At 34.3% G+C, this 25,661-nt stretch overlaps 1 protein-coding gene across 1 annotated transcript in view; it reads left to right on the top strand.

Moving 5' to 3' along the window:
• The window catches only part of bma (SCY1-like protein bma), a 405,563-nt gene that overhangs the window by 61,231 nt on the left and 318,671 nt on the right, over positions 1-25,661 (top strand). Inside the window, exons 3-5 of the mRNA XM_072524851.1 lie at positions 6,529-6,873; positions 11,409-11,529; positions 17,895-17,990. Of these exons, the coding sequence (XP_072380952.1) occupies positions 6,529-6,873; positions 11,409-11,529; positions 17,895-17,990 (562 nt within the window). The remainder of the gene's footprint in view (positions 1-6,528; positions 6,874-11,408; positions 11,530-17,894; positions 17,991-25,661) is intronic.

Here is a 25,661-nt window from a genome sequence, read left to right as displayed (position 1 = left end):
GGATAATTTGCATTTATACGTAGCGATACATTGAGATGATTCCTATTGAAAATTGTGAGCTTTATTCTTTCTATGAGGGGTGTAGAGTTTTTGGTCTTATTGTTAGGAGGAAGACCAGGGTTGCAGATGTGGAAAAAAACAGGATGCTGTTTCTGGGATGATATCTTTCTAATGTAGTTCAAAGATAGTTGCTGTCGTCTTATATGTAAGGGAGGTTCTCCAGTTAGAACTTGCATACTACTAACCGGACTAGTTTTAAAAACTCCCAGTGCTAATCTCAAAGCTGTAGATTGAATACTGTTTAGTTTTTTAGAGTGGTTTTACATGCAGCATTGTAAAATATGCAAACATAGTCGATTTTAGTTCTAATGAGCGATTTGTAAAGCCTAATTAATATTTTATGATTAGCACCCCAAATTTTGTTGGATAATATTTTGAGTATATTTAATCTCTTTTGACAGGAAAGCTGTAGTTTATTTATGTGCGAATTCCAATTAAAGAGTTAGACCTAGAAAGTTTATTTCTTTTGACTGTTCTAAAGCTAAAATAATTTAATGTTAGACTAGTTGTGAGGTAGGTTTTATTTTTATTAAAAAAAAATGTATTGTGTTTTTTTAGTAGAAAAAAATTTTAGTAGAATATTTTTAAATTTTTTTTATAAATGCAGATATATGTTACCTTGAACGCCAGTATCTTTCAATGTTTGTAGAATACAGTGTCTCCATGCTCTATCGTAAGCTTGGGTTATATCGAAAAATATTGCTATTAGTTTTTGGTTGTTTACAAAAGCTTCATTAATTGAAGTCTGTAATGCAACGTGATTATCTAATGTGGATTATTTTGTTAGTTATTTTTCATACAATGTTTAATTTAAAACTGTCTAGAATAAATACGATGATGATTATTTATTTATTTTTAATAAACAACAGCTTTTTTTGGGCTGAACAAAATAGTATAAGTCAGCTGGCAGGTGTGGTCCAAATAATATAGGTCACATTTTTTTAAATGACAATTCTGTTTACTACGATTTAGGATATATGACAATTAATTAGCTTCAGAACAAAATTATTTATCGTTTTTTGCTTCTCTTGAAAAGTTGACTAAATTGACTTATACTTAATTTACCGAGCACCCTAGAAATATACGATGACTAGAAACGAATTAATCGAGAGTAGTGAATCGATGTGAAAAATCACTATTTCGTGATTCTACCCGTGACGCCTTCTCGTAGCGCTAATTCCGTTATGCTTGCTTCAGGATTTTACTAGAGAAAAAAAGTAATACAGCCAAAGTCTAGAAGCTTCGCTTCAATAAGTTAATTTTATACACAGGCATTAAAACAAATTGTAATTAGAGCATGTCTTGAAGTAATCCTTCTTTATTTTGGATGCTAAGTTACTCTGACAAAAGAAATTAAAAATTAATAATTACATAACATAATTTGTAGATACAATTGTCCGTATTCTTTAAAACACAAAAAATGAAGTGTTTATACATATACAGGCTGGTCCATCCTATTCCTCGGTTTCTGCACGGAAAATTATTTAATGTTTAAAGTTTTTTCTTTATAAAACTATGCAGAGCCATTAACACTACAATTTAAAAATAATGTGAATTATACAGGTGCTCCAAATACGAGTTATACAGATCACGACATTGTTTTATTGACCATACAACACAATGGCAATCGCTGTGACATGTTACATGTTTCCACCTCTATATTAATTTCACAGTAGGTACGAATTGTCGTAATTGTCACATTGACATTAAAAATTTTAAACGAAGTTCTGAAAGAATAAACAAATAATTAATAAAATGCCTATTACGTTGTATACTGTCCAAGAAAAAGTGCAACTTGTAACATGGTACTTTCAGGATCATTCGATACGCGAAGTAATTGATTTATTTATTGTTGCCTTTGAAAATAGACCCCCACCAAGTGTTACAACAGTTAAAAATACCATTAAACAGTTCCAAACTTCGGCATATGTAAACAGTTGTAAAAAGTGTCATGAAGGTAATGAAACACGTGTTAGACCTCTCGATGAGGATTGTCAAAACAGGGATATTGATATTTGTGCTTTTGTGGAAGCTAGTGAACCCTATAATAGTGTACAAATTGTTAGGTAAGTTAACGTGAATGCTCGAACTGTCCAGCGAGTTCTCAAAAGGAATGGGTATCACTATTTTATGATACAACCAACACAAGAACTGTTTCCGGAAGATAACTTTAGGGGGACAGAGTTTTGTGAAATTATGTTAGATAAACAGAATGAAAATGTAGGCTTTTTAAAAAATATTTTATTTTCTGACGAATCTTCATTTTCATTACATAAAAAACACAATCCATCCGTTGCAAGGTATTATTCTCGGAAAAATAAGCACCTCAGTGTTGCAGTGCGAACGCAGCATCCGCAAAAGTTAAATGTTTGGACTGGGATGTTAGGCGACCATATTGGCGGTCCATTTTTTATCGATGGAAACCTAAACGGGACCAAATATTCACAACTTTTACAGAATGAGATCATTCCGGCAGTTCGACGCCATCCCGTTAATTTTTAGGAGGTTTAGGAAGTACACGTGGTACAATTAAATGGCACGCTAGATCCTGTTACTTAGCGCCTAACGATTTATTTTTTTGGGGTTCTCTCAATGAAAACATTTATAGGCATTAGTTTGAAAGAGCCACAAACCTAGTCGACTTAAGGGCAAAAATACTTCATTTCTCTGCAAGCATTACACCAGCCCTACTCCAAAATATGAGGAGAAATCTGTATTACAGATTTGGCTACTGTTTAGCACAAGGAGGTGGAATATTTGAGCCCTTTATTCATTAATCTGCTTTCCTAATTTTTATTTTTTGTTAGGTACATTTTACGAAGTTTGTAGGTTCTTAATTAGGTAGTATTTTTTATGTTTAAGTTTGGAAGAATTTTATTATTTTTTTTTTATTTAAAAGTACAAATGATTCTTATTCTGATTTTTTTTTTCTTTTTTCTTGTCTTATTGATATAAGCTTTGTCCATAAAATTTGTACAATATTCAGTGACAATAAAGCATATTACTTATTTACTTACTTATTTATTTGTATTGCTATAAGGCTAAAAAATAACCAAAAAATTAGTTTTAGAGCATTATAATAAATATACTCTAGAGATGGGATTGCAATAAATCTTAATTCCCATGGTCAACAAAACAATGTCGTTATCTGTATATCAAAGTTATATATTTTTTATATAATACCCTTTATTTGATGACATTTTTAAATTGAGCGTAAGAAAAGAGCTATACTTTTATAAGGATTGCCTATACTTAAATACAAGATGTTTTGATTTATTTCGATTATCCTAATAATGTAAGGTTTTAGCAAAAATTAATATCTACGAATCTAAGGTACTATCTATCTACGTACTATCTGACTTACTAACCAGAAATGTCAAACTGAATGTCAGCCACAACTGTAAATACAATTAAATTTAATGGCTACTCTTGTGTAAACGATTGTCTTAACAAAAATATCAATGGACTATTAACGTCGATTTATACATATTCGTGCCCTGTCCGTTTCTTATCAGTGCCGAGTCCGGGTATTTGTAATGTTATATCTCCTGCTTGTCTGTTTACCAGCACACGCGTTTACAAATCAATAAAATCGTGTTTATACAACTCCGTGCGGTCCGTGTCATTTCCGTGCATCGCCAGTGCCGAAAACAAAAATATCGTTTGATATTAATTTCAGGCCGGGCACGGACGGGTCCTGACGGAAAACGCCAATGCATAAATATACTCATAATAGTGCATTATTTTTTTTTTGGAGGGCACTGTCATAACACGGAACGGACACGGCACGGATATGTATAAATTGATCTTTACTATCCAGAATGCTAAAAAATGCACGTTTTCAACAACTTTTTTTGCATCATACCCACTATCGATACTTTAATTCCAAAACCTCTCGACTGAAAATATTTATATTTTACAGTATAGACAAAAACTTTTTATAGCAGTAAATTGACGAAGAATATATTATATTTTTTTGTTTTAATAAGTCACAACTTTTCCACAAGACTTGAAAACCCCAAAACCCAGATTTTCAGTTGAGGGGTTTTGAAGTTTAGGTATCGATATGGCAATCAAACTTTTTTATATAATTATACAACTCCTGAAGGTTACAAAAAAGTTAAACTGTACATTTTCTTTTCCTCTGTTCCTTGTCAGGGCGTGGCAACACTCTAAATATTATTGGCTTGCTTTTTCCATTAGCTGTAATCCTACGCCAGATGAACTGTTTTATGTAGGGATTATCCCATCGGAGTCTTTATTTGATCTATTCATTGTATTCTACTACCAATAATCCTATAGTCCCCTTTCTTCTGACATTTTGAAAGCTTCGATCTTACTTCTATCATGTTTCTTGAGAGTCCATGTAAGAACTGCATATAGAGGAATGGGAAAGACAAGATTGACCAACCTGAGCTTCTTCTTCTTCAGGTTCCTTCTCCTATCGGAAGTTGGAAATCATCATCGCTATTTTAATTTTATTGGCCGCGCTTCTGAATAATTCTAATGAGCTGCAACCGAACCACTCTCCCAAATTTCTTAGCCAGGATATTTTGCGTCGTCCTGGGTTTCTCTTCCCTTGTATCTTCCCTTGCATAATTAATCTAAGTAATACATACTTCTCGCCCCTGAATATATGACCCAGATATTGAATCTTTCTAATTTTAACGGTTTTTATGACTTCACATTCTTTCTTTATTCTTTGTAACACCTCTATATTAGTTACTTTTTCAGTCCACGATATTCTGTGGATTCTCCTGTAGCACCACATCTCAAAGGAGTTTAATTTTTTGATTTCAGACTGTTTTATTGTCAACGCTTCCATGCCGTATATTAAAGTAGCATTCTTGTGCGGATCTCTAGATTAAGGTTACGGTTGCAAAGTAAGTTCTTCAATTTTAGGAACGTGTTTCTTGCCATTTCTATTCTAGATCTGATTTCTTTTGTTTGATCTGCATCTTCGGTTAGCCACGTTCCTAAATATTTATATGTTGTTACTCTTTCGATCGTTGTATTATTGATGATCAGGTTATCTACATTTTGTGGTTTTTTTGAAAATATCATTGATTTTGTTTTCTTGAGATTCATTTGCAGTCCGTACCTTTCACATGTATTGTATACATGTTGTATTATGTACTGTAGATCTTCTATGTCACTTGCAAATATATCCGTATCGTCTGCATATCTAATATTATTATTGCTATTTCCGTTGACCAAAATACCTTAATATCCAATAAAGCTTCTTGAAATATCACTTCACTGTAGACGTTGAATAAGAGTGGTGAAAGTATGCACCCTTGTTGAACTCCTCTTAGTATACTTACTTCCTCTGTCAGTTCTCCTTCGACCCTTATTCTTGCTTGACGATATTCTTGCTACAGATTCGATATAATTTATAGATCTCTACTATCTATGTTTTTGGTTTTAAGAATCTTTCGAAAAGAGGCCAGAAAATCTTTCGAAAAAATAAAAAAACTGCTTTGTGATTCTCGAATAAAACTCGAAATTCAACTACGTTTATCAAAATGCTACGTTTGGTCGACTCTTCTATATGCAGTCGAAACGTGGACCCTAAAAACATCAACCGTAAATAAATTGGAGGCCTTTGAAATGTGGATCTACCGGAGAATGCTCAAAATTTCATGGACATCGCATACCTCAAACGAAGAAGTGCTGCATAGAATAGGCAAGGAAAGAGAACTTTTTAACACAGTAAAAGTTAGAAAAACATCATACCTAGGCCACATACTGAGAAATAATAAGTACCAATATGCCCAACTTATAGTGAAAGGAAAAATCGAGGGAAAGAGAGGCCTAGGAAGGAAAAGACTATCGTGGCTCAGAAACATCCGACAATGGACAGGGCTAAATTTTGAACAGCTAATAAGAACAGCTGAAGATAGAGAAGATTTTAAAATTGTACAGAACATTGACTCCGAATAATGCTTTTCTAGTTCCTGAGCTTAATATTCCTTATTATTATTTAATCTTACCATATTTTAATTAATTTAGCTTGTAAGGTTAGGACTATTGCTAGTCTATGTTTGTCTTTTAAGGAGCTATCGGGATTATTGGTTATCAGGAAGCCCCAGTACACAAATGTTTCTACTTCGTTACTATACTAACTTATCCAAGATCTCAGATGGCAAAGTAATATTTTACATGGTTTGACAGAATCGCTATGTAATAATGCTGAATCCGGCATTATTTGGTAGCAGGGACTTTTCAATGGTTAAGTAGTTAAATATTTTTATTAAGCACAACCTTGACTTAGATAACCGTAATCCTTTACATTTAGAAATAAAACAGGTTATTAGTCTTACCTCAGGTTACCCCAACTCACTTCCAATATACCAAGATAAATTCGCATTGCAAGTGAAGACTGAAGAGATAGTTTATATAACAAATTATGTATATTTTTTAAACTGTAAGTAATATGTTTTACTTTATGTATATTTTTTCTTCTAGGAATGTTCAGTATTCATCTTCGAAAAACGCTGTGCTGAAAAATTGCACAAACCTAAACGAAAAGAAACAGTCACTGAAATCCTGCGAGGCAGTGTTCGTCAACTTGAAAGATATCGACACCCCAAAATCTTACACGTCTTGCACGGCATCGAAGAGTGTGCAGATACGTTGGCATTCGCTACAGAGCCAGTATACGCCAGTTTAGCCAACATTCTAGCCTATCACGAGAGTACGACGAACCATGGGGGTATGCATCAAGGAACTCAGCAACAAACCCAACAAAGGCCGGCCAACTCGAGAGAATATAACTTCTTGGATTTGGAGTACAAATATGGAATACTGCAGGTAAGATAATATAATAATTCTTCTTCTTCTTCCTCGTTTTAAGTAATTCTGCTCGTTCATTGGCGAATTAATACGCATATCGAAGACTGTCACTCCAACTGTTGTGCTCTTGACCGATACTTCTTTTATAGTTTGATGATATATCTTCTTTTATTTTGACCACTTTGATCTTCTTTATTTTACTTATGTGGTAATTCGATGCTTTGTTATATTTAGTATACACTAGCTTATTCAATGTACGTTATATTTGGTTCTGATATTTCTACCCCTCTTTCGGTTTCTCCGCGTAATTTCTGTAATTCTGGTCAGTATTCTCATCTCTGCAGTTTTTAGTAGACGTTGTATTATCATTATATAATTTATAATTAATATTTTACTAATAAACTGGGTCAAATTTATATTCCATAAAAAAGTTGATCCGGTTTGATCAATTATTGGCAAATCATAAGTTACCATTTCTAACAATGCAGCAAATACTTAGGCAGAACTTTTTTTTCTTTATAGTTATTATTAGCGTCACTGTCGCTATGATTAATGCTGTTTTTCATATTTCTTGTTTTTAAAGCGAGACTTTTTCTTCTGATACTGATTTATAAATGGTTCTGAAACTATTTTTTGTGGCACGTTTAACTCACATATTTTTAAACGATATATAGATAAATTATATATATATATATATATATATATATATATATATATATATATATATATATATATTACTCATATATTAATTATATCACCATTAATTGCAATGCCAATCATATTTTATATTCCTTTGAAATTTCGATCTCCACTCCGAAAATCGTTTTCAAAAAAATCTTAAAATAAAAAATTAAAAAATAATCTTTAAACTGTAGATGTTTACAATTGGCTGTAAAAAAGAATGTAAAATGTAATATTGAAAATTTGGGGTATATTAGACCCCACATACTAATACCGATCCAAAAATCGGCCACACTACTACAGCGTTAATTTAATTGGCATAAGTCTTATTGGTAAATATAATCGGTAAGCCAAATTCGACTGATGTTGGTTTGTATAATTTTTTGTGCGCAGTTAACTGTCGCACATACTATACGTCGAAAGTAGGATGATCGCTGTAAGACTGACAACACTTTCGGATCACTCCCTACTCTTATCTAGATCTTATCTCTGTCGTTGGTCTGGCAGCTGTTTCTCTTCTTGTTCTTTCTCTTAATGACTGCTCGAATGTTATTGTGTACACTATTCCATCCCTCCTTACTTCCCGTCATCTTCACGATCATCTCTCTAACAGTCACAGGGTTTACACCTGTTTCTCTAATCATTACTTCTCTCTACTATCCATTTACTATACTCCAGAACCGTGTAAGTAACAGTGTTGGCTCATCTGCAGTATAGGCATTTGTCTGTATCTGTCTTTCTAAATCTATAAAGATACGCCCTAAAATACTCATGTCATGTAAGCACTTGTATCCACCCAGTCCTTGTTCAACTCTTCTTGCCATCTTTCCATTGATCCTTCCCTTTCTTTTTTTCATGACAGTAAACAAATATTTCATACAGATGTGTTTCTTCTACTGCTAACATATGCAGTGAAACGCAACTTGTGATAGTCAACGATGCCGTTGCACATAAAGTCCTGTAGGTGGATGTTACTTGCAACAGACTTGTTCTGTTCACTTGTATCATGAGCCCCTTGTAGGTAGGCATCTCTAACGCTTGACCTGCGTTAAGGATGTTTGACTCCACAATATCGTTTAGAGCCGTTCTACTTTCTGACTTAGATTCTCCAATGTTGGGTATCACCCTCCCCAACGTAGCCGCACTCTTCGCTCCTTTCGGGTTACCTCCCGTATATATTCCTTCCATTCGCCACACTACTGTAGCGTCACTCGACACATTGGAGTCCTATCACTTGTCTTTTACGTGCACCCTTCAGAATGATGAAGATCCAAGATCGATCTTTGTGGGACTCTAGCCGTTTTGTCAACAAGCGTGTCTTTCTTAACCATGATTCTTCTCCCGGAAAGATAATGATATATATTCCAACTTTCATTTGCCAAAATGTCGGTGAAATGCAATTCGGATTCCGCAATTCTATGGGTACTCGTGAAGCACTTTTCACCTTACAAGTCCTACTTCAGAGATGCCGCGATGTCAGTTGTGATGTCTATATTTGTTTTATTGACTACGCCAAGGCATTTGACCGTTGTCAGCACCAGAAGATGGTCACCGCACTACAAAGAGAAGGATTGGATGAGAAGGACATTCGGATCATCATGAATTTATACTGGAACCAGCGTGCTCAAGTCAAGGTCGAAGACCAACTGACCGACCAAGTGAAGATCATGCGAGGAGTAAGGCAAGGATGTGTGCTATCGCCGACTCTTTTCAATATATACTCTGAGGAGATTTTTAATGAAGCCCTGCCAAACCTAGACATGGGAATCTGAGTGAACGGTGAATACATCAATAATATCCGCTACGCCGATGACACTGTGTTACTAGCAACCAGCCTAAACGATCTGCAGGCCTTACTAGACCGAGTGCGAACTGTGAGCGTATCATACGGACTGAACCTTAATATTAAGAAAACTAAATTCATGGTTGTCAGCCGTACAAATTTAGATCCCAAGGCACTAATGGCAGGTAGCGAAGAGATCCAGAGAGTCGACAGATTCACTTACCTCGGAACTACCCTCAACGTACAATGGGACTACGCTCAAGAGATTAGATCCAGAATTGAAATGGCACGGTCTACATTTATTAAGTTGAGATCCTTGCTGTGCTGCAGTGATCTCAGTTTGGGAACCAAGATGCGGATAGTGAGGTGCTACGTTTCTTCCAGTGTTGCTATATGGAGTTGAAGCCTGGACACTGACGCAAGCCACTGAAAAACGAATCGAAGCCTTCGAGATGTGGATATACAGAAGGATACTAAAAATATCTTATGTGGACCATGTCACCAACGTTGAGGTCCTACAGCGCATGACAAAAGAAAAAGAAGTGCTTAATTTAATTAAACAACGGAAGCTTGAGTACCTCGGCCACGTGATACGGAACGAAGAAAAATATCGAATTCTTCAACTTGTTATGCACGGTAAAGTATTTGGCAGAAGAGGACCGGGACGCCGTCGTATCTCGTGGTTGAAAAATCTCCGACAATGGTTTGGGATGACTTTAGCGGAGCTGTTTCGCAGAGCAGTCAACAAAACCATGATAGCCTTGATGATCGCCAACATCCGGACCGGATAAGGCACTGAAGAAGAAGAAGATTTGCCAACTCTTATAATTAAAGGTGAATTCAGGTTGTGTTTTTTTATGCTATTTAACGTTATTATTATTTTATATTATTTTGTGTAAGTAGATACAAACAACGATGTGGCTAAAGTCAATAATATACTATGTTATAGGCAGTAAAAAAACAAGAATATAAATTAAAGACACCATGGTATGAAAAGAAGCCAAATGTGAAACCAAAAACATCTAGTACAAACCGCTAAAGTACAAACTCTAACTCCTGAAAGACCCCTTCGTAACATTTCTGTACAAGTTAAGGTTGACCCAGAAGCTAAGCCAAATTAACGATACCACACTAAAGTCATTACAATAAAACATTAGTCAAACTTGTACTCTACTAAGAGACTTTTACACTAATAATATAAAGCTCTGTTAAAATCAGTACATCCCTCTCTCGGGAATTTTAGATGTCAAGAAAATTTAGACAAGGAAGCAGTATTGTCCCAACTCTATTCAAAATATACCTTGATAATTTTCGAAATACCTTGAAAAATTTTAAAAGAGTAGACAAACAAATAAAGCTGAATGAGTATTGAAGTAAACAGCGACATACTGTTCTTTCTCATCTTTACCGATGATCAGGTTCTTCTAGAAAATGACGATGAAGACGCACACTAAATGATAAAAGAATACCTCAAATGGCTTCTGGAAATAAATTTTGATAAAACAGAGTCTTTAGTACTAGGAAGAAACAGCATTAAATATATTGTGTCCATAATTTAAAAAAAAGGGCAATGGCTAAGGCAGTAGGAATAGAATACTACTAGGAAAAGTTGAAATTAGACCAATTTGGAATAGAAATACCAAAATGAGAGTTAAAAGACGACGTAAAAAGAGTATTGTACAGAGGATTGCGACATACGGATCGAAGGTGTGGAAGAATAAAAGTGAGATCTGAGTTTTATATAGATATATTAGATAGAGTGGTATGGCTATTTAAAGCGAATGCCAGAAGAAGATATGGTCTTTGAAAATATAGAAGTAAGAGTCAGTTTATCAAAGAAGAAGACCGATACCAAGACATTATTAAAACAAAGCAGTAGAAGATGCCACGAGAACCAGAAACCTCCAAAGTGATGATTGAAAATATAGATGAGGAGCAGACTAGGCAGCAAGAAGTGCCGAATGGTGAAGACCCATATGGATGTATCTATATTTTTTAGTACCAAATTTTTTTATAAACTTTATATATAATATTTCTATTTTTATTGAAAATATATTATGTATTAATTAGGGAATTTAATTTCTTGCAGATAACAGAGGCACTTTCCTTCCTGCACTACTCTGGTCATATGGTACACAGAAATGTTTGTCCTGCTAGTATTCTAATAACGAAAAGGGGGACCTGGAAGCTAGCTGGTCTAGAATTCATAGGTAAGTATTATAATTTAATAAATTAAATAAAACATTTTTATTGCTGTTAATTAAACTCAAGTTTTATTAGAATAATAGTCAAGGCTTGATAAGATTCTAATTAAATTTCAAGTGTAGTTCTTTACTCGTCAGAGATGAAAATGTCACTGACCTCTAAAAGTAATACGAACAAGGTGAATTTTGCTTATAATATCAATTTTGGGACCACCAAAAAGAGACAAAGAGTTTACCACGTCTACCCCCCGGCTTCCCCCTAAAACCCAATTCGTAGGGGGCAAAAATCGATTTAACAAGAATCTGTACGCTGTAGGAATAAATGTTTATCAGCACTTTTTCATAGAATAAACCGTTCTCTCATAAATAACGCTTGAAGCGACCGGCGATTTTGAATTTAAGTTCAATTCGGCGCGTGTGATATTAATTTTTTAAATAAAATTTGTATCAACTCGAGGGTAAAATTCGATGTTTTTTGATCAGTGTCCAATCAAAAAAAATTAAAATGCGTTTTAAAGGTGAAAAGTGCAGCTTTCATACTCAATTTTTATATTTTGCTGCAAATAAAATCAGTTTCTCTAAAGCTGTTAAATTGCGCGATTTTTGCCATTTTTACGATTCTCATGAGATCAATATTATTTATCACTTACATTGAGCGTTCATTATGGAATTTTCATTTAAAGAGCCTATTCTCCAAATCCCTAGCAAAAAAATTTATATTTTGTGTTTCGCTTACGATATAAAATGTCTAAAAAACGCTGAATTTAAACTTACACATTAAAATCGATCTAAACCGTGTAAAACTCCTTATTTTGATTACAGAAGTACGTTTTTTAAAAGTACACAACTTCAGCTACAAATTCCACCTAGTTTTCCGCTCACCTAACCGTCTTAGTAGAAGCATTTCACTTTGACGTGAGATAGTTTTTAATGAAAAAGCTTTGACGTGAGATCATTTTTAATGTAAAAAAATAATAATGCAGCTTTTGAAATCAAAACTTTATATCATAGATTTTAAAAACTAGGCCCCAAAAATATAAATTCTATAGCGGCCAGCCAATGAAAGTGATAAATTGTATTGGTCTTATAAAAATGGTAAAAAAATGTCAAAAATAGCGCAACGTCTATTTATTTAACAGCTTTATAGAAACTGACTTCACTTGTGGCAAAATACAAAAATTGTATTCTTCACCTTTAAAATTCATTTTAATTTTTGTCGACAGGATTGTCTGATAAAAAAAAATTTACTGTCAAGTTGATACAAATATTATTTAAAAAATTGATTTCGCTTGCGTAACTTACATTTAAAATCTCCCCGGTTGCTTCAAGCGTTCTCTGAGAGAACATTTCATCTTACACGAAAAGTGCTAATTAACATTTTTGCTCCAAATTATTTTAGCTACATTTTTAATTTGAAACATTTTTTTCTACGGCGTACATATTCTTGGTAAATCAATATTTTCCTTTTTTCTCTGAGGAAGGGGTTCGGTTAGGTTATGGGAAGCTCAAGGGTAGGAATGGCAAACTTTTTTGCTTCTTGTTTGCGGCTCCAAAATTGTTATTCTTAACAAAAGTCGGCACGTTCATATTATTTTTGAGGGTCAAATCTGTGACGACTGGACTATATTAAAATACAGTTATTTTCTGAATCGACTTTCTTGTCTTCCGCAACTAGTACAATATTACTTACTTTCCGTGTTCGGAACACCAACAGCTTTAAATTTTGTATTTCCAATGGTTAGCCACATAGATGGCCCTGTCATTCGCTAAAAGTATTTCTTCTGTGCAGGTCTCTCTCATCTCTGTGCATGATAGTAGATGGTGACTATTCTGAATTGCGCCACAGTCGCAGGTATCGTCCTTCTGGTATCCCCATTTCTTCAGTTTACTAGCATAACGTGAAACGCCAGTTCTGAGTTTGTTTAGCGCTTTCCATGTGGGATACGGAAAATTGTGTTTAACGGCCATTTCCTCTGAGAGGGCAAAACGTGTTATAGCTGACGCTTGACATAGGTGTATTCGGCGCGTCTTTGGCTCTTCGGGAAGAAATCGTGATTTTTTCAGAAAGCTTTTCCAAGATATTAGTCTACTTGGCTGAACTTGGTGGTCATACAAGGTGTGTCTTAGATTCGTCTCCTACTTCTTTCATTTTATCTCTGACGTGACCTGTCTTCTGATAGCAGGTGGAGCGATTCCAACTATAGGGTAGACCTCTTCGAGAGGTGTCGGTTTCAGGCAACCTGATATTATACAAACCGTTTAACGCGTGAGCAGAGTTTTCCCACACTGGTGTTCCATACTCGGTGACAGAAAAACATAATTCTAAGGCGGAAGTACGGAGAGTGTGTGGTTGTGCTTCCCATTTTGTATTTGTTAGTTTGCGGATGATATTATTTCTGGCGATTACTTTTTTCTTCACTATTGACAGTGATATCGATAAGACAGAGTTCTCTCCAGACGTACGCCGAGGTATTTTGGCGTCTCATTGTGTTCCAGCATCTGCCCACGTCATTCCATTTTCAGTGTTCTTCGGGAATGCTTGTTTCTAAGGTGGAAAGCACACACCTGGGTCTTTGTAGGATTGGGTTTCAGGTGTTTTTTGTCATAGTATAGTGCTAAGTCTTCTTTCGACTTCATTGACGGTACTTCCCCTGAGCTGCCACAGCTGTATTATTCGCGTAAATAAACTGTCTTGTTTGTTGATTTTTGGGTTGATTGTTGGTGTAAATGTCGTATAGCATCGACGCGAGAACACTTTCCTGTGGGAGTCCATTTTTATGATCCCTTCACCGACTGTTCTTGGACTGGAGATTTCATTCACCTTGTAAATTGGAAATTCTTTGTTATTTCTTAGAGTGTTACCAGCAGCCGTTGATGGTTAATTGTGTCCTGTACTCCTGTTATTTCTTTGCGTTCAGACCCATCTTCAATATGTTGGGTGAGATTAAGAGTTTGACTGCAGCAGCATTTTCCGGGTCTAAACCCTGCTTGTTCAGGAATAATTTTATTGTCCACAGATTAAGCGATCCGGTTCAGTATCATTCTTTCGAACGCCTTGAAAAGGTGACACAAAAAAAAGACAGGTCTTAAACACTTTGTATCCGCCGGAGCATTTCCTGGTTTTTAGAGGGCCAATACTCTAGCTTCTCTCCAGATTTTTGGGATTTAGAATGTACGAACGAAACAGTTCATCATTTTTACGAGCCACTCTAGGGTTTTTGGTTCAAAGTGCTTTATTTGTTCTGTTCGTATATCGTTTAGGCCAGCTGCTTTATTATCTTTCATTTGGTGCATGGAACCTCTCATCTCTTCCAGACAAAAGGAGATACCTAGAACATCCTCTTCTTCGCCGATATTTCGTAGTACTCTCAGTTTGTTCTTCCTTGCTGTCGTATTACTATTCGTCAGGAGACGATGGGCTATTAGATTAGGTGTGACTTTTGTCAGATTGGGTGCCGGAGCAACGGGATTGTTGCCCCGATTTCTAATTAATTTGCAAGCGCGTCTGCTGTTTTGTTTCATGACTAGACTTGTGACCAGCTTGCACCACCTGTCTGTTCTGTTGGCGGATATCGCACGTAGCACTTCTCCCCCGGCCTGTATTGTTGCTTCGGAAAAGGGATTGCCTTCAAATAGCTGCTAGTATCTTTTAAGCAGGTATTTCTTTATTTAGCCTCACTATGTATTCAGTTCGGCAACCTCTAGGAATATATTTTCGTAACGTACAATATTAATGGCACTTAAATAAATACATAATATCGTTTATGGAACTGCTCTTAATGCTTTTTGTGCCTCCGTAAAGTCTCGTCATACATCAAATAAGTAATGAAATGTCAAAGAGACAAAAGCATTTTTGGGCATCTTGGCAATCTGATTGGTGTATCTCAATTTATATTTCACTAAACATGAAAGAAGCTACTACTAGATGTGAAAACTATCTTACATTATCACTAATAACATATCTTCTCTTCTTCAGCCTTCATTCATCCATTGTTGGACATAGGCCTCCTCCAATTGTTTCCACGCTTCCCTATCTTTTGCAATTCTCATCCATTGCTTTCCAGCTACAGCTGTTATATCGTCTATCCATCTCTTTTTGGGTCTTCCCACGCTTCTTTTTGTTTCTCGAGGTCTCCAGAATGTCACTTTATGAGACCATCTGTTGGTGTCTTGTCTTGCTACATGTGCTACCCATTGCCATCTCAATGTCGCTATTTTTTCCATGATGTCGGTTACTTTAGTTCTTCGACGTATTTCGGTGTTAGGAATTTTGTCTCTGAGGCTTATATTTAACATGCCCCTCTCCATGGCCCGTTGAGTTACTCTTAATTGTTCTGCCATTTTTCTTGTTATTGCCATAGTTTCCAATCCATAAGTTGCAACTGGTAGTATACAAGTGTCATAGGTTTTTCGTTTTAAGTGTATTGGGATTTTTCTGTCTTTTAAAATTAAGCTCAACTTCCCAAAAGCAGTCCATGATAATTGTGTCCTTCTTTTAATTTCTAGGGTTTGATTTTCCTTTTCGTTTTTAATTGCATGTCCTAGATATATATATTGTTCTACCTTTTCTACATTGATGTTATCTATCGTGATGTTTTCTAGGCTGTTGCTTAATATCTTTGTTTTGTCGAGATTCATTTTTAATCCTATTTGATTCGATTTGTGATTTAAATCTTGTAGCATTGATTTTAGTTCATGGATATTTGTGCTTATTAGTACTATGTCGTCTGCGAAACGCAAATGGTTAAGATATACTCCATCTATTTTTAATCCCTTTTCGACCCAATTTAGTTTTTTGAAGACATTTTCTAATGCCAAAGTAAATAACTTAGGTGAGATGGTGTCACCCTGTCTCACGCCTTTGCCAAGGTCTATTTTCATAGTTTCCAGATCATCATCTATTTTTACGTGAAAAGTAGCATCATCGTATATATTCTTAAGGAGGGCAGCATATCTTGAATCTACTCTGGCGTCGTCCAATGCTGTTAAGAAAGCCCATTTCTCGATACTGTGGAATGCTTTGTGATAATCGACAAATGCCAGATGTAGTGGTATGTTGTACTCTATTGTTTTTTCAATAACTGTCCGGATTGTTTGCAAGTGATCGATAGTGCTAAAACCCTTACGAAAGCCTGCTTGCTCCACCGGTTGGTATGCATCTAGCTTAGCTGTCAATCTATTTGTTATTATTCGGGTTAGTAGTTTGTAAAGGTGTGACAACAAGCTTATTGGTCGGTAGTTTTCTATATTTGCGGCGTCTCCTTTTTTATGGAGTAGAATGACTTCCGCATAACATATACCAGTTGCATATTATCAAAAAGAGATTTGTTGATTTGATATTATTATTTCATTCTGATTAATAATTTTCTTTAAGCACCTGATTTTAGTTAGCTTTGGATCGTCATCGTTAGCCTCTCTATCCAAGATTTCGTTTGCTGGATTACTAAACCTCACACTTTCTTCACAGCATATAACTGTTTTATCGTCGATATATTTAATATATTTTAATTGCTTCAGGCAGCCACTATTTGATAACGTTCCACATTTTGCACACGAAAGACCACTTTATTCAACTTTTTGACACTTTTTACAGCACTTTTTACAGTAACTACCGAGTCGTAAACACGACCGTTTTCTTGAGACGCCATGATTAAATATGTATTAATGTATTAATGTATTATTAATGTATTAATATTTTTTATGTAGTCACTAATAATGTTTTGTTTAATGCGTCATTAAGTAAAACAGAACAAAGAGTAATTTTTTGTTATTAAACCTTGTACAGCAAAATGAAAGATTGAACAAATCCACACACCCATAAAATTTTTCAGGACGATTATAGCCCGCCCGCATTTGTCTTTATCATAAAAGGGAAGAAAGAATAAAAGCTCAAAGAGAACAATATGCGCGGAAACACTTTAATACACTGAAAGAGGGTGTAGGTGCTTAATCGGTATATGGTCGAACACTTTGTCTCTATTAAGAAAATTGATAACAGCTCTAAGTGCTGTTTGTGTTGTTCGTGTAGGACTTTTATGCGACTTTTTCCCTTATAACTAGGTTAATATTTTTAAAGATCGAGTGAATGTTTTTTAATCTTGAGTAGAAAATCAAACGCTGGGTTTTACAGGCTCTGTTTAAACATTCCCAATAGTTTGCCAATTCCATAGTGTCTTTTAAATTTTGAATTTAAAACAGAAATAAAACAGTACATGTCTTTTAAACATTGTATTGTTTTTCTATGGAAGTTCTACGGAGATTAACGCAGTTTCAAATTCTCTCGAATGAATTTTGGAACCTATGACTAAGTAATTCTGTTTTGATTTTCGGAATTTTCGTATTAAAGACATAAAAACTATTTTTTCTTCCAGAACGTATAAATGACGTTGATGGAGTCGAGCCAATACCGTGTCAACCATGGACGTCGAGGCTTTCCAAAATGGCACAACCCAACTTAGATTATACTGGTGAGTGGTTTTATTTATATTATCAATGTATGTTTATCATTTTTTAATTAGAATACTATAAAAATACAGAGCCATTTTTAGATTATATTAAATTTGATCTAGAATTTGGCATTCTAATTTTTTTAGATTTCATCCTAAACTAAGCTAACTATATATTATATTTGTCCATATGGTTCTCCTATAATTTCTCTATATTGTGCACTAAATTAGACTGAAAAAAACTAAGAATATAAATCATTACCGGGAACAATAAATTAACAATAATTACTACAACTCTAGATAATGTTCTAAGAAGCTGAATAGTGAAAAAGGAGTGGAGGATACAAGATATTTCAGGCATAAAAACATAAAAAATCGCTATAAGAGTCTGTCTAAAAATTAAAAAGTTGAAGCAACAATATAACTACCCCAATTTACATAATAAACTAAAAGAACTAACGGGTACAACAAAATTTATATTAAAAATTGAATTTATATTACAGATTTATGAGTTTTAATAGATTTTACACTTCTTTTACACTATATCATGACATATGGATGTCAAACCTGGACCTTAACCAAGGCAAACATGAATAAGCTAGCCACAACAGAAAGAACAATGGAAAGAGCAATGTTAGGTATACGACTGTCAGATAAAAAGGATGGGTAAGATCCAAAACAAAAGTCGAGGACATAGCAACAAAAACTGCCAAACTTAAATGGAGCTTCGCGGGCCACACTGGTAGACAAAAAGACCAACGTTGAAATACTACAATACAACATTGGAGACCTTACGAAAGTAAACGACCAAGAGGAAGACTATAGATGAGATAGGTTGATGACATTAAAAGAAGAGCAGGAACAAATTGAAAATATGTTGCTCAGGATAGAGACCGATGGAAGGAGTTGGGAGAGGCCTATGTCCAGACATCGACGATAGAAGGCTAAGAAGAAGAAGAAGAAGAAGAAGAAGACACTTTTTATTATTCTCATCTTGCTATAAGCGCAATATAAACCCATTTTAAAAAACCTAAATTGTATAGTTCTTCATGTTTATATTTTGCAGATAATATCAAGTATCAAGAGATTGCTCCATCAGTACTCGCCTTGGATTATCTTTTAGCCATTTAAAACTAATGTATTTCAGTACAATACTGAATGACATACGGCAACCACTAAACAGTTTTTTTTCCTTCAATCGAATACAGAAAGAGGTCGAAGTCACATGTTCTTCTTAATAGAATTAAATTTGATTTTATGTTAAACAAATCTGCTAAACTTAATGCATTATGATATCTAACGAAAAGTATACTTACTTTAATTATACATTCTGTTAATTGTATTACGAATTTCGCGCGTATTTATTATTTCAGTATTGGTAACTATCTTAGGCCTGGTATGTTTTTTGGGTGGCGATGTTAGAGTTGTATTAGTTTTTATGACCTGAGAGACAGAACTCACAGTTGACATACGTAAATTTAAAGCTGCAGGTGCACGCTTAAACAAGAATGCATATTTTAATCATCTACATAAACATTAAGGCTGTGGCTCCACGAGCGACAGATTGTCGCTAGCAGTAGCAGTAAAATGTAGCTTGATAAATGAGAACAACAGCAGTGATACTGAGTGGCTCCACGCGCTGTAGATTGTCGCTTCGTTTCGAGACCGAGACGTCAAGGTCGTGTCGCGTTCGAATAGATCCGGACCTATTTTTTAGGAGTAATTTGCAGCGCGTTTGTGGCTCCACTAGCAGTAATTTGTCGCTTGTAGCGGTAATTGTCATTTAATCGAATATTTTTGTTCTTGTTTTTTTATTTCTTTTTAGTGCTCTATTGAGCATCTATATGGATTTTTTGCAACAAATGTATATTCTAAAAATTTAATTTCTGCTTCGGTAGAAATAATAATAATATGTCTACTTTATTCTTCTGATCTGACAATAAATGTTCTAATTTTGCTTCGAAAGCTCTGTGGTAATTCCCTCATTAATGTATATTGAGTATTCTGTAATAATACTATTATTATTAAATGTTTCAATATGTTCTTTTATATTTGGATCAAATATGTGATAACCATCTAAATCAGGATCATGTTTCATTTAAAAATTCAAAATAGAATCTAGTCCAAGTAGATATCATACTCGAAATCGGTATCATTAATCCATTAACTCAAAATAGATTAATATTTTTTTCCAATTTAATAATTTTTATTTTTGAAATTAATTGTTCTGTAAAATGTGTTCTGCATTTTATCGTTTTAAACATATTTCTATCTTCATGAATATCTAGTCTTAACTTTTCTGCCACCTTCGAATTCAGCAGAGTCACTTTAAGTCAGTTTAAGCATAAGTCACAAACTCCACAAAATTCTCTTTTATTTAGGCATATCACTAAATTTCTGAAATAACTTAACTAATGGTTGAGAAGTTTTTGAATTATAAGTGTAATATGATATTTTTATTCTCGCGAACAGATAACAGTTTGAATTCATCTAAAAGAGTTTATTATCGTATAAATTACATTAATTATGTACAAATACCGTAACAAATATAAAAACCTAAAAAGAAAATCAAGAACAATGCTATTTATTAACAACTCTATAAACTTAACAACAAAAATTTAAAAAAACGATGCCGTATTATCTATTATAGATCTACTTAGTAAAGTAGATCTTTACCGTATGTCAACAAACAAAGGAAACCCTTTACTCAAATACAAAAATCAAAAGTCGGCGAAAGAAAAACTTTTCAATTTGTCAAAAAACTTTAAGATTCTTCCGCCACAAAGCGAAATATATGGAAAGTTTGAATTCTCCAGAGAGACAACATAAGTCTTTATTGTATTCAATGTCATATCCTTTGTTCAAATATGTGCTTTGTCAGGCTCAAGATCGAAGTTTTAATTAAAGTTTTCAATGGAAACATAGACGAAAGGAGGATGGTTTAACGGTAGTTGCTTTCAAATATGTTCGATTTTATTAGAAACCAATCACTTTGAAATAATTTTTGTTGATTACATTTTATAACTATTATTAGTTCTAATAAAATGTGCATTTAGTTAGTGAAATGTACTTTAACCCTCAGGAGGGCGAGCTTTTAAAATAAGAAGAGCATGCGCGCGGCGGCACTTTATGCCTCAATAGGTAAAACGTATTAACAAGTTTATAAACGTTAGTAAAAGGTTCTAAATAATCGTAAATTTGAGATAGTTAAATCAATTGTTTTATTTTTAAAAAGTACAAAAATAAAATATTATTCTCTAATATAATAAATCTTGTTTCTAACAAAAACTAACATTTTTCCTAATATTGCATGGCTACATGATGAAGAAAGTACAAGAAGAATATACCAAGGCTGGCCTAGATATTAATCTCGCGAAAAGAGTACCTATCTACAAGTGAAGAAGACATAGAAGATCTACAGATTGATGACAACGTAACAATCAAAGGAAAGGATAAATTCAAATACTTGGGTTTTATAATCACGAAAAAGGCAACAACAGAGGAAGAAATTACACAAAGATTAGGACAAACAAGAACAGCAATCCGACAACTTAACTCAGTATGGTGGGATAGACACCTCAATATAAAGACAAAAACACAGATTTATAAAACATTAGTGCGAAGTATTATGACATATGGGGCTGAAAATTGGATCATAAACAAGAAAAACAGCAGTAAGATAGTAGCAACAGAGATGGAATGCCTGCGAAGATGCTGCAGAGTAACAAGAATTGATAGGAGAAGTAATGACGAAATAAAGCAAAGAACATCAATGGAAACAAACATATTAACATATTATATAGAACAAAAAAGACTAAAGTGATATGGACATGTAAGAAGAACTAGCAACAGCAGATGGATAAAGAGAATAACTGAATGGAGCCCCCAGGAAGATAAGAGGACGACCCCGAAAATCCTGGAGGAACTAGTAAACGACGCCATGAGTAAGAGAGGCCTAAACGATGGAGAATGGGACCACAGAGACAGATGGAAACGGTTGAGCGAGGGAAGGCAGTGAATACTGTAGAATCCCTAAATATATATACAGATATGCACAAAATATTACCTTCCATTTAAGCAAAAACTGGCATGACAAAACGGAGTTACCAACTGGCACATATATTTTGTCGCTTGGAGTAGGGCATAAATATAATAGACATTTTATATGTCTATAGCATTAAATAAAACGGAGTATAGAATCAAAATCAGTAGACTTAAAGTTGAAAAATGAAGATTAAATAGGATATTTAGTTGATAGAAGAGTTAAGCGCCAAGTATTTTTAGAATAAAAATAGTAAAATAAAACAGAAACTTTTAGTACTCTAAAATGTAGATTGTCATTCGAGTAATTTAATGGCACCTCTACCAAATTTTTTGATAAAAAGTGACATATAGTCGCCTTAAATAGAAAACCTCGTATATCACAAAAACCGAACTTTATAGGAGAGAATAAAAACTGATTAGTCACCTTTAAATATAAGGCTTAATAAAATTTCTTGAAACGCTAAAGTAATATTATTATTAATTAATAAGTAATTAATAGTAATATAGAACAAAAAAGGCTAAAGTATTATGGACATATAAAAAGAACTAGCGACAGCAGATGGATAAAGAGAATAACCGAATAGAGCCCCATAGAAAGGAGGAAAAGAGGACGACCCCGAAAATTCTGGAGGAACGAAGTAGACGACGCCATGAGTAAGAGAGGCCTAAACGATGGAGAATGGAACAACAGAGAGAGATGGAAACGGTTGAGCGAAGGAAGGCAGTGAATACTGTAAAATCCCTAAATATATATACTACTCAAATTGAGTAAGAACACAATTTTGGCAAGTTTGCTGCATTTGAATGGAATGCGTATTTTGATAATATTTATTTCCGCATTGTTCTGAGTTGCTTTTGTGTTCTTCTAGATTAATTTCTTCAACCTCACCTTTCTCTTCATCGTGAAGGTCCACTATATCCTTGATATCTGAAAACGTTTGTTATTCTGTGTTCTTCAAATATTTTTTAGAATTTTTATCCCTAAAGAAAAAACGGTACTATACAACAAATTAATAGATTTTTTTATAATTAATCTTTTATTACAACAACTTCTAAGATCTTAGACTACCTCTTATTACAAAAAAAATATGTGTACTAAATTAAAAGTAATAAAATCAGATAAAATTTAAAGCTAATTTTACTTAACACCTTTGGGCGCGCTGCGGCACGGAATGCCTTGAATTCAACACCAATTACTTCAGCGACTCACTGACAGCTAAAAAAAATCATAAACCGACGCGGTATTTGCGTCGTAAGTTGACTAATATATTTATTTGAGAATAGTGTGACGGACAAGTATGTAGATATAACAAATACTACTTTACGGAATCTTGAAATTAGCGAAAAAGCGGCATAAAGTACCGAGAGCGCGCCCGCCGAAGGTTTAATAAAAAATAAGTGAAAAAACTTGTTATGCTTCCGAAGCAACTTTTGTCCATTAGTATTAATTGATATTTTTTAATTACCAGAACGTAGCAAAAGTATTAAATTCTTTGCGTTGTTTTATCAAATAGAGAATTTGTCGCTCAGTTTTTGGTAAAAGTATAGCAAGTTTTAAAATATTTTATCGTGTAGACGTAGACAATAGGAACTGCTATGCAGTGTCGTTGCAATATTAAAAATGAAAATTATGTTGTATTTGAGACCGCAAAATATTATATTACTTAAATGATAACTGAAATATATTTTTACAGCAATTTTTTTACCTTTAAAACCGTCATTATATAGTCAATAGGGACCTACATTTTCAAATTCTACAAAAAAATTCAAAAATATACAAATTTACAGATACAAATACTTGTCAAGAATTTCCAGTTACAAAATCTGCTAAATTTAAAACAACTGTAACAAGTTTAAGGAACTACGACAAACGCTTCATTAGAAATACAATTTACTATTTTCGTGAGACTGAAGGTTGTCGTGTATCATTAAAGGTTTTGCAGAAAAAAAGACTTAAAAGAACATACGAGTGGAATGGAAGTATGCGTTTTCTCTACAGGATTGTAAAAGACTGTAGATTTAAATAGAAGAAAACCAAAGATAATCGACGTTTATTAATTGAACAGAATGACAATCGTGCCCTACTTCTTAAGTATTTAGACGATATTAAATACTATTAGATTATATACTAAAGAAAGAAAGGTAAGCTACTTGTATGTATTTGTTAATGAAACCTACGTACATGCAGGACACACTATGCTGAACAGCTGGTGAGATTCTTATGATTCTGACCTAAGTCCGGCTTGTTGCTGCGTTTTGCTGCATGTGCACAATGAAATACTGCATTGATATTTGCCTGAAATAAATAGATAGAGAGCAATATTCTTCTTCTGGGATAGTCTATGTACCAGGTGTAACCACCACCAGGTGTACATTCTAGGTTGTTTGTTCCCTCTAATATATCCTCTCATGGACGGATTTTCACTTTTAAGTACCATATGGATAAAAGACATCATCCAAATAACAAAAAAAAAGTTTTCTTGCTACTTTTAATGGTATGTAGAGGAGGATGGTTTAGTGGGCTTCCATAGCAGCTCCTAAGGTGCCTCTTAGAACTTCTGTTATTCTAAGTCAAGAAAGTCTTTAAACCTTATCTTATTTAAACCTTTTGCTATAGTTTTTAAAATTTGGATGTTTTCGAATTTGAATATATTCTCATACTCTTTAAGCGCAATGATGTTGTTCTTGTCATATTTGTGAGAACGAATTCTGGATTGAAGCAGTTCCGGGTTTGCCTAATATTTACACCTTTACAGTTAGTACATAGTATTTCGTAAACAATAAAAAATCACAAAACTCAAAAAATCACACGTTGTTTACTAGATATCATGTTCTAACAGTGAAGGTGTCCCTTTTGGGTAAACCAATCAATTACTTCAATCCAGAATTCGTTCTCACAAATATGATAAAAACAACATCACTGCGCTCACAAAGCATGAGAATGACAAGAAGCATAAACTTGAATTCGAAAATACCAAAATTCAGCTACCAAAGCTCTGTCAAAAGGCTTCAATTTTTCTGTCACTTCTCTTTCCATCCCAACACAGAAAATTACTTGTCAAACTGAAGAAGCTATTTCTTATCTTTCTTCCGATCAAGCCGAAATTGCCATACGCCAGAAGTTGTCGCCAGAATTTTCCATACTTCCAAACCCCCCACCGTCAAATATCAGTCTTTCAGAAAGACGTGCCTTCAAAGAACTTTATAACAACCCTGGTATTGACATCCTTCCGGCCTACAAAGGTAATGCCATCGTCATTCTCAACTCTTCTAATTATTTCGACAAAACGTTCGAACTTTTTAGCATCACAGAATACAAACTAGTCCCAAACGATCCCACCACATCTTTAGAAAAAACGACCAAATCCATTATAAATAAGTCTACTCTACCTCCAGACATCAAAAAATCTCTTATACCCAGAGAAGGATCATCTCGAATTCCAAAGATATACGGCCTTCTAAAAATTCATAAGCCCAATGTTTCCCTAAGACTCATCGTCAGTGCATACAACTGCCCCACTCAGAAATTGCAAAACATCTCGCTTTATCCTTACATCCATTAGTCGAAAACGCCTCATCCTTTATTAAAAACTCTGTTCATTTCATTGATCCTTTGAAAAACATTTCTATTTCACCCTCAGATATACT

The sequence above is a fragment of the Diabrotica undecimpunctata genome, chromosome 1 (assembly GCF_040954645.1).
Source record: "Diabrotica undecimpunctata isolate CICGRU chromosome 1, icDiaUnde3, whole genome shotgun sequence".
In the NCBI taxonomy this organism is placed as follows: domain Eukaryota; kingdom Metazoa; phylum Arthropoda; class Insecta; order Coleoptera; family Chrysomelidae; genus Diabrotica; species Diabrotica undecimpunctata.
The sequence above is the reverse complement of the archived record's forward strand: the minus strand, read 5'-3'. Positions and strand labels throughout refer to the sequence as shown.